The sequence below is a fragment of the Salvelinus sp. IW2-2015 genome, linkage group LG15, assembly GCF_002910315.2.
Source record: "Salvelinus sp. IW2-2015 linkage group LG15, ASM291031v2, whole genome shotgun sequence".
NCBI lineage: Eukaryota > Metazoa > Chordata > Actinopteri > Salmoniformes > Salmonidae > Salvelinus > Salvelinus sp. IW2-2015.
Genome location: NC_036855.1, coordinates 39,118,738 through 39,127,994, shown reverse-complemented (window position 1 = coordinate 39,127,994; position 9,257 = coordinate 39,118,738). Strand labels below are relative to the sequence as shown.

The 9,257-nt window shown below is 42.3% G+C and overlaps 1 protein-coding gene across 2 annotated transcripts in view; it reads left to right on the top strand.

Annotated features, from left to right (window-relative positions):
• castor1 (cytosolic arginine sensor for mTORC1 subunit 1) overlaps nt 1-9,257 on the top strand; it is a 54,544-nt gene that overhangs the window by 14,593 nt on the left and 30,694 nt on the right. The window contains exon 1 of one of the 2 annotated variants that reach the window (XM_024002655.1): nt 3,391-3,712. The exons of the other annotated variant lie outside the window; for it this stretch is intronic. Coding sequence (XP_023858423.1) covers nt 3,600-3,712 — 113 coding nt within the window. The 5' untranslated portion in view covers nt 3,391-3,599. Of the gene's footprint in view, nt 1-3,390; nt 3,713-9,257 lie in introns of those variants that run through there. 2 annotated transcript variants of the gene reach the window in all.

Sequence of the window (9,257 nt, the reverse complement as noted above, 5' to 3'; positions counted from 1 at the left end):
TAGTAAGACAGAACTCTGCAGGCTATCCCTGCAGTAGATTGCAACTCCGCCCCCTTTGGCAGTTCTATTTTGGGGAAAATGTTATAGCTAGGGATGGAAATGTCAGGGTTTTTGGTGGTCTTCCTAAGCCAGGATTCATACACGACTAGGACATCCGGGTTGGCAGAGTGTGCTAGGGCAGTGAATAAAACAAACTTAGGGAGGAGGCTTCTAATGATAACATGCATGAATCCAAGGCTTTTTCTTTTACAGAAGTCAACAAATGAGAGTGTATGGGGAATGGGAGTGGAGCTAGGCACTGCAGGGCCTGGATTAACCTCCACATCACCAGAGGAACAGAGGAGGAGTAGAATAAGGGTACAGCTAAAGGCTAAAAGAATTGGTCGTCTAGTACTTTCAGAACAACGAGTAAAAGGAGCAGATTTCTGGGCACAGTAGAATAGATTCAAGGCAGAATATACAGACAGGGGTATGGTAGGATGTGAATACAGTGGGGGTAAACCTGTGCATAGGGTGACGATGAAAGAGATATTGTCTCTAGAAATATCATTTAAACCAGGTGATGTCACTGCATGTGTGGGAGGTGGAACTAAAGTGTTAACTAATGCGTATTGAGCAGGGGTAGAGGCTCTACAGTGAAATAAGGCAATAATTACTCACCAAAACAGCAATGGACAAGGCATGTTGACGTTAGGGAGAGGCATGCGTAGCCGAGTGATCATAGGAGTCCAGTGAGGGGTTTCAGGCAGCTAGCGGGCCGGGGTTGGCAAGCTAGCAGAAGGGCCTTTGAGGGACATCGCGACGGAAGAAAGTCTGCTGTGGCCCCCTCGTGCTTTTACGTCAGCAGACGTAACAGCACGAGACAGCTAGCGGGCCGCGGCTAGCAGGCTAGCGGATGGGCATTCAGGGGACATCGCGACGGAGGAGCCAGTTGAGAGACCCCCTCGGGCGAATCACGTTGGTAGTCCAGTCGTGATGGTTCGGTGGGGGTKCAGGCCAGTCGGCAAAATAGGTATTGAACCCAAGGAGTGGCTGATSGACCTCTACGGCTAGCCGGGAGATGGGCCTTGCAGATGGGCCTAGCAAGGCTAGCTCCAGGCTAATTGGTTCTTGCTTCGGGACAGAGACGTTAGCCAGGAGTGGCCACTCGGATAGCAGCTAGCTAGCMGCGGTGATCCAGGAGGGGGGGTTCAGAGCTTGCAGMAGGAATCCGGAGATATGGAGAAAAATAAGTCTGATTTGCTCTGGTTTGAGTCGCGCTGTGCAGACTGGCGAGAGTTGTCCGGGCTAAAGGTAGCTGATGACCGCTAGCAGTGGCTAGCTGACTACTAGCTAGTAGCTAGTTAGCTGGCTAGCTTCTGTTGGAATGACAGGCTTGTGGGCAGTTAGTAAGTTAGTATTAATGTTAGTCATGTAGGGCYTACATGTAAATTGCTTCCGTCTGTTAGGATTAGGGTTGCAAAGCTACCGGTAATTTACCAAAGTTAACATGATCTAGGTAATCTATGGCAATCTATGGTCACTTTGTATTGTATTTTAATAACTTTTAATAAAATGTATTCATATATAGTATAACAATGTTTATATCTGTGTCCATATTGTCCATTCATTTCTAGTAGATAGACCATATGGTTCAAGAGAAAATAGCATAATTAATGAAAAAAGCATCAAATCAATAATGGCATTATTTTATTTGGCCCCACTAGTTTGGCCCCAAAACATTTACAACGAAGACATACGGACATAGTAAAATCAATAGAAGTGTATAAAACAAATAAAGGAAATTTCATGCTGAAACCCTCATATTAAACACCAGTGATATTCACTAAATTGTGATGTTTTATAGCTTTGTCATTCAATTTTTTATTTTAATATCATCTTATTAGTTTGCTTTATATACTGTATATATTACATGTGATAAGCCACACAGAGGGCCAGAGATAATTACAGACATCTGTGATAATTTGAAGTACGCAAAAAGGCCACTAGATGCCATCTGATAAAATTCCATAAATTCCTTGAAAGTTACCAAAATTATGGCAATTTACTGGTAAACTTAGAAAGTTTCCAGTAATATACCCTCCCTTTGCAACCCTAGTTAGGATAGACCAGAAATAAATGCATGCTTCAGATCAGACTGACTGACTGTGACCTCTGATCATTTCAGACCCTTTTATTTCATGATCATGTAATACTTTGTCTTGACATATAGAGTATAGGATGCAAATGTCTTGTAAAGACAGACATAGCTTGATGTTAAGTCAAGGGGTATGAATACTTTCTGAAGGCACTGTACACACACACACACTTTCACACTCAACACATATGCTGCTGTAGGAGGACGGGCTCATTGTAATGGTTGTAATGGAATGAATGGAACGGAGTCAAACATGTGGTTTCCATGTGTTTGATACCATTCCATTCATAAAATTCCAGCCATTACAATGAGCCCATTTGAACATGGATTATTAGTGGTTATGTAATATGTTTTTATTGAATGTGTGTTTTGTCTTGTGATAAATTATTACATGTTCATCTATTGATCAACATTTGTTATGCATATTATTTGACCTGTGAATTTATTAAATATATGGAAACATGCTTTTGCAGTATCTGTGCATTGGAGATGTGGATATGAGATGCCTCCTCTCTAATGTCCAGGAAGCTCTGATTCAAACTRCCATTAAACAGCTCTGCAAGTGTTATAATGTCAAAATACGTTTGTTACTCACAAAATATGGAGTTTGGCTGAGCAATTATCTTCATTTGCTCCCGTTGAGGCCTGTATGTACGTTCAAAAAAGGTGTAAATAAAAATGTAGAAGCAACTGAAAAAAATMACTATTCTGCACCTCCAGTCACTCATTGCTGCCACACACAGGTTGGAAGTCTACAACAGCTCAATACATTGGAAGTGCCAAAGAGGCATTTTTATGGTTGATTCTACATTTRTATTTAGACCTTTTTTGGAAATACATCAGAGGTAACGGGAGTAAATGAAAGTTCAGCGAAACTCAATATTTGTTGAGTAAAGAACATATTTTGACATTGTAACGCTTGCAGAGCTGTCTAATGGAGAGCTGTCTAACGGGAGTTTGAATCGGAGCTTCCATCTCACTCATTGTCAACATCTCAAACACACAGATACTGGCTCAAACACAGCTACTGGGGCATGCAGACCCGAAGTTGCAAGCACTGTTCACTGTTCTACAATTGTAAATGTTTTGGGGTTATGGATGTGATAAATGGGCTTCTATGAATGTCAGATAGGCCTATATTATATCTGTCACGTTTATTCATTTTATAATATATTAGCTTCCTCTGTAGCTTTAAGACCAGGGGGGCGTGTTATTATATGAGGCCGTGTCTTTTATTTGAATATAGAGTAGTTGAGTTGAGTGGAGTCGGATTGCGTAGCATGTTTTTCTCTGTATCGGTGACTGACTGATGCAAGACACAGTCCAACTAAACTGCGGGCGTTTGTAATCCAAGGGAATGAAATAACACAGACAACATTAATTCATTAACTTTTTATTGGATCGTGCCTGGAACTAGAAAACCATTCAGACAGATTCAGGCAGGATTGCGCTATTCAGAACCATGGACTTGCACATTCTGGATCACAGACTGCGAGTGACCAGCATTTGCAAAAATGGGTTGGTGAATTTCACTCACCCACTGATCAAACTCATATTTCTGCGGAAAAGAACAAGGTAAGATTATTTGTGTGAAGAGATCTGTTCATTTGAAGCCGTCCGCGATCCCAAAACGTGCAAAAAAAGTATAATTTAAAAAACATTGCCAGGTCGCTGTTGATGGCAGACTAGCCCTTGATCATGACTGTGCCATTAGGCTACATTAAACACAAGGGTCACTGGAAGAAGGCGTCTTCTGTAGGATAAGTTTCGTGATCCCTGACGCTCGGTRTGAACATTCATATACATGGCTTGCGGTACGGTTTTTGCAAACATAAGGACCTTATCTTCCATATCAGCGATGTATATATTTTAAAGGTATCATTTATACACACCTTGATAGGGTTAGTGATCCCACCTGGCCATATCTCCTTTCATGTTACAGCGCTTGTTTATAGAAGACAAGAGGGTCCTAACACCTGTGTGTGAATTTAACTCTGGAAGTGTACTATAGTTTAATCGGATGGAGGCACCCATATCTGTGTTACACTTTACTGTAGCAGTTAACTTTTTTTTAGTTGAAGGATTCTTTATTGCAGATGAAAGATAKGGGCCATATGTTTCGAAAGCCTTTTCACATGCGATAATTAACGTTTCAAAACGTTAAGACACAACGGCAGGATTGTAGTTCACATCAGGCAGTCCTGGGCTAAGGTAATGGCTGAGAACTGTAGGGAGAAAGCAAAATGCCGCCTAGAGTTTTCGAGAGGTAATGGCAGACATTCTAGCTTGGACCTGTGTGAAGCTAGCCACAATAAGGATTAGCCACAAGAGTGGAYTTTCTGTTCTCCTTCAAAATAAAAGTCCCATTGAAAGTGACTAAAACGTATACAAATAAAATTGTATRGGTCACACACACATATTTAGCAGATGGTATTGCGTGTGTAGCGAAATGCTTGTGTTCCTAGCTCCAACAGTGCAATAGTATCTAGGGTTGCAAAGGGGAGGAAACTTTCCGGTAAATTTCCTGAAATTTTCCATGGGACATTAAGCCTGGMAATTTTGGTAATTTTGCTTAAATTCATCTAAAAAGTTAGCTTATAACAGTGAACCTTTTTGTGGGATACACAAGGCAATTCTTGGTCTTGTGGCATATTTTGGTTAAACTATCCCCAATTCAATGGAATTGCAACCCTCTTGCATGCACAGTGCACTCTTCCATCACATGTACAGCTGATTCTCAAGATCTTGCACACTAATGAGATGCTATTGAGCCCACACTACCACAGTGTCTGAGCCAAGGACTACTAGCTTTCTGGTAAGTAAAAAAAACAATAATAATAATAATTACTATTATTTTACAATACTGGGTGGGGTGAATATATTTTATATGACATACAGGATTTTTTTGTTAACTAGTAAATAGTAGCCTACAGCAAAGTGTGTTTAAATCATTTCTGACATGTTAACAATTTAGTTCGTTTTCTAGTTCGTTTTTGCTACGACGTGTGTTTTAGCTTGCATGAGCCTGCTAACTGAGTGTTAATTCACCTGTTTCCATACATGTTTCWTTTAAAACATTTATCTTACAAAGGAGTTGTTTAACCTAACTGCTTAACTATTTCTGTACAWGGATTTGTATTTAAAAAAACATTTTACTATTTTTTTCTCTAATCTTTACAGGAAAATGCCACGAGCACTATCTGATGTGTGGAGACATTTCACTGCAGCTAATGTAGAAGGAAAAGCTGTGTACATTTGCAAATACTGTGCCAAATCATATGTGAAGAATGCAACAAAGATGCAGAATCATCTGGCCAAGTGCATAAAGTTCCCTCAGCGTTCACAACAAGCATCCTCTGACAAAAGTCCCTCTATTTCTATTTGAGGTGAAAATGATGAATCGGACACCTTATCGATAGCAACAGCTCATGGTCTTCCTGGAATCAGAAGTTTGTTTGACTCAATGGAGGAACGTAGTCAGAGAAATTCTYATGAATGTCTTGCTCGAGCTGTGTATGCAGCTAGTTCACCTCTGATGCTCACAGGCAATGTGTATTAGAAGACATTTCTGAATGTTCTTCGCCCAGCATACACCCCTCCAACCAGACATGCTTTATCTACTCATTTGCTGGATGTGGAGTTCAACAGAGTTCAAGTGAAGGTCAAGCAAATCATAGAGAAAGCAGACTGTATTGCAATCATCTCTGATGGGTGGTRGAATGTTTGGGGGCAAGGAATGATTAACTACATCATCTCCACCCCTCAACCAGTATTCTACAAGAGCACAGACACATGGGACAACAGACACACCGGTCTCTATGTTGCAGATGAGCTGAAGGCAGTCATCAATGACCCTGGACCACAGAAGGTATTTGCGCTGGTGACAGACAATGCTGCGAACATGACGMCTGCTTGGTCTAAAGTGGAGGAGTCCTACCCTCACATCAAACCCATTGGCTGTACTGCTCATGCATTGAATCTGCTCCTCAAGGACATCGTGGCACTGAAAACAATGGATACGCTCTACAAGAGAGCCAAGGAAATGGTTAGGTATGTGAAGGTATATAGCAGCAATCTACWTCACCAAGCATAGGGAGGAGATTAAGAGCACCACATTGAAGCTGTCCAGCAACACCCGTTGTGGTGGTGTTGTCATCATGTTTGACAGTCACTTGGAGGGGAAGGAGTCTCCAAGAAATGGCCATATCAGTCTGCCGATATGGACAGCACCATCAAGAGGATTCTCCTGGATGATGTATTTTGGGAGAGAGTAGTAAGCAGCCTGAAACTCCTGAAACCTATAGCAGTAGCCATTGCACAGATTGAGGTAGACAATGCCATCCTGTCTGATGTTCAGACTCTGCTTGCAGATGTAAGAGAGGAAATCCGTACTGTCCTGCCCACTTCACTGTTGCTCCAAGCAGAGGAAACTGCAGTTCTGAAAAACATCCAAAAGCGTGAAGACTTCTGCCTGAAAGCCCATACACGCCGCATATTACATGTTGACCACAAGTATGCTGGCAAGAGCATCCTGTCTGGTGAGAGATCAACAAGGCCTATGGTTCATCACTACCGTGTCTCGCCACCTTGGCCTGGATGAGGGCAAGGTTCTTGGCAGTCTGGCAAGTAACTTCCAAGCAAGGGCTTTTGGGATGCAATATGGCAGTCGTGCCAACATATCTCATCAGCCACCTGTGGAAGGGACTTAGTGGATCTGAGGCTCTTTCCCTGTTGCCTGCATCATCCTCCAAACCCACCAACATCAGCCGCCTCAGAGCGCAACTGTCCTTGTTTGGGAACACATACACCAAAGTGTGTAACAGCGCTGATCAATGCAAAGGTTGAGAAATTGGAGCCATCCGGACAAATTTGAGGCTTTTTGAGCCAGACAAGCAGCTTTCCTCAACAAGGTTGGAAAGTGACAGTGAAGATGAGGCCTCAGAGTTGATGTCAAGAGGTGGACATTGAGGAGGGTCCAGGAGAAGACATGGAAGCCTGAGAGGAAGACAACCAAAGCTTTAGTTTCTAGACTATCATTTTACAGATGTACGTTGAAAATGTTTTTGGGAGATGCGATGGATAATTGGGGATCATTCAATATTCTCTTTTGTTGTTCAGTGAAATCATCATCKCTGTTAACTAATTTAATTAAAGTTCATTTCATAACTGAATTGTTTTTTTTATTTCTATTGGAAGGATTTAATCATTTGCAATTATGTCTACTTATGATAAGGTAAAACGTTTGTTTCTGTCTCCATATGATATGGTAAATATATCCAATGCAAAAACATCTACATTTTAAATGCTATTAATTTGCATATTTCRGTTAATTCCCATGGAAAGTTTCCGCCTCTGAATATTCCCCAAAATGTGCAGCCCTAGTAGTATCTAACAGTGCCGAAGTATCTTAAAACAYTTCACAACAATACACACATGTAAAAGAATGGAATTAAGAAATATATAAATATTTYATCAAGCAATGTCGGAGTGGCATTGACTAAAGTACAGTAGAATAGAATASYGTATATACATATGAGATGAGTAACGTAGTATGTAAACATTATTTCAACATTATTAAAGTGGCCAGTGATTCCAAGTCTATGTATATAGGGCAGCAGCCTCTAAGGTGCAGGGTTGCATAACTGGGTGGAAGCTGACTAGTGATGGCTATTTAACAGTCTTAACAGATAGAAGCTGTTTTTCAGTCTCTCGGTCCCTGTACCGACCTCGCCTTCTGGATGATAACAGGGTGAACAGGCAGTGGCTCGGGTGGTTGATGTCCTTAATGATCTTTTTGGCCTTCCTGTGACATTGGGTGCTGTAGTTGTCCTGGAAGGGAGGTAGTTTGCCCCCAGTGATGTGTTGGGCAGACTGCACCACCTTCTGAAGAGCCCTGCAGTTGCGGGGGGTTCAGTTGCCGCACCAGGRGGCGATACAGCCCGACAGCATGCTCTCAATTGCATCTGTAAAAGTTTGTCAGGGTTTCAGTGGCCAAGCCAAATTTCTTTAGCCTCCTTAGGTTGAAGAGGCACTGTTGCACCTTCTMCACCTTCTGGGGTTCAGACCCAGGGCCTCGAGCTTAATGATGAGCTTGGAGGGTACTATGGTGTTGAATGCTGAGCTATAGTCAATAAACAGCATTCTTACATAGGTATTCCTCTTGTTCAAATGGGATAGGGCAGTGTGCAGTGCGATGGCTATTGTATCTATTGGGGCGGTATGCAAATTGAAGTGGGTCTCGGGTCTCAGGTAAGATAGAGTTGATATGATCCATAACTAGCCTCTTAAAGCACTTCCTGATGACAGAAGTGAATGATACGGGGCGATAGTCATTTAGCTCAATTATCTTTGCTTTCTTGTGTACAGGAACAATGGTGGACATCTTGAAGCAAGTGGGGACAGCAGACGGGGATAGGGAGATATTGTATATGTCCGTAAACACTCCAGCCAGCTGGTCTGCGCATGCTCTGAGGATGCGGCTAGGCATGCCATTTGGGCCGGCAGCCTTGCGAGTGTTAACACGCTTAAACGTCTTACTCACGTCGGCCACGGAGAAGGAGAGCCCACAGTCCTTGGTAGTGGGCCGCGTCGGTAGTACTGTGTTATCCTCAAAGTGGGCGAAGAAAGTGTTTAGCTTGTCTGGAAACAAAAGAAAGTGTTTAGCTTGTCTGGAAACAAAAGAAAGTGTTTAGCTTGTCTGGTTTTCCCTTTTATAGTCCGTGATTGTCTGTAGACCCTGCCACGTGTCTCGTGTCTGAGCCGTTGAATTGCAACTCCACTTTGTCTCTGTACTGATGTTTTGTTTAATTGCCTTACGGAGGGAATAACTACTGTTTGTATTTGGCCAGATTCCCAGTCACCTTGCCATGGTTAAATGCGGTGGTTCTCGCTTTCAGTTTTGCGCGAATYCTGCCATCTAACCACAGTTGCTGGTTTGGGTAGGTTTTAATAGTCAGTTTGTACAACATCGCCTAAACACTTCCTGATGAACTCAGTCACCAGATCCGTGCATTCGTCGACGTGATTCTCAGAGGCTACCCACAATATTTCCCAGTCCGCGTGATCAAAAGATTCTTGAAGCATGGATTCCGATTGGTCAGAACAGCGTTGACTTGACCTT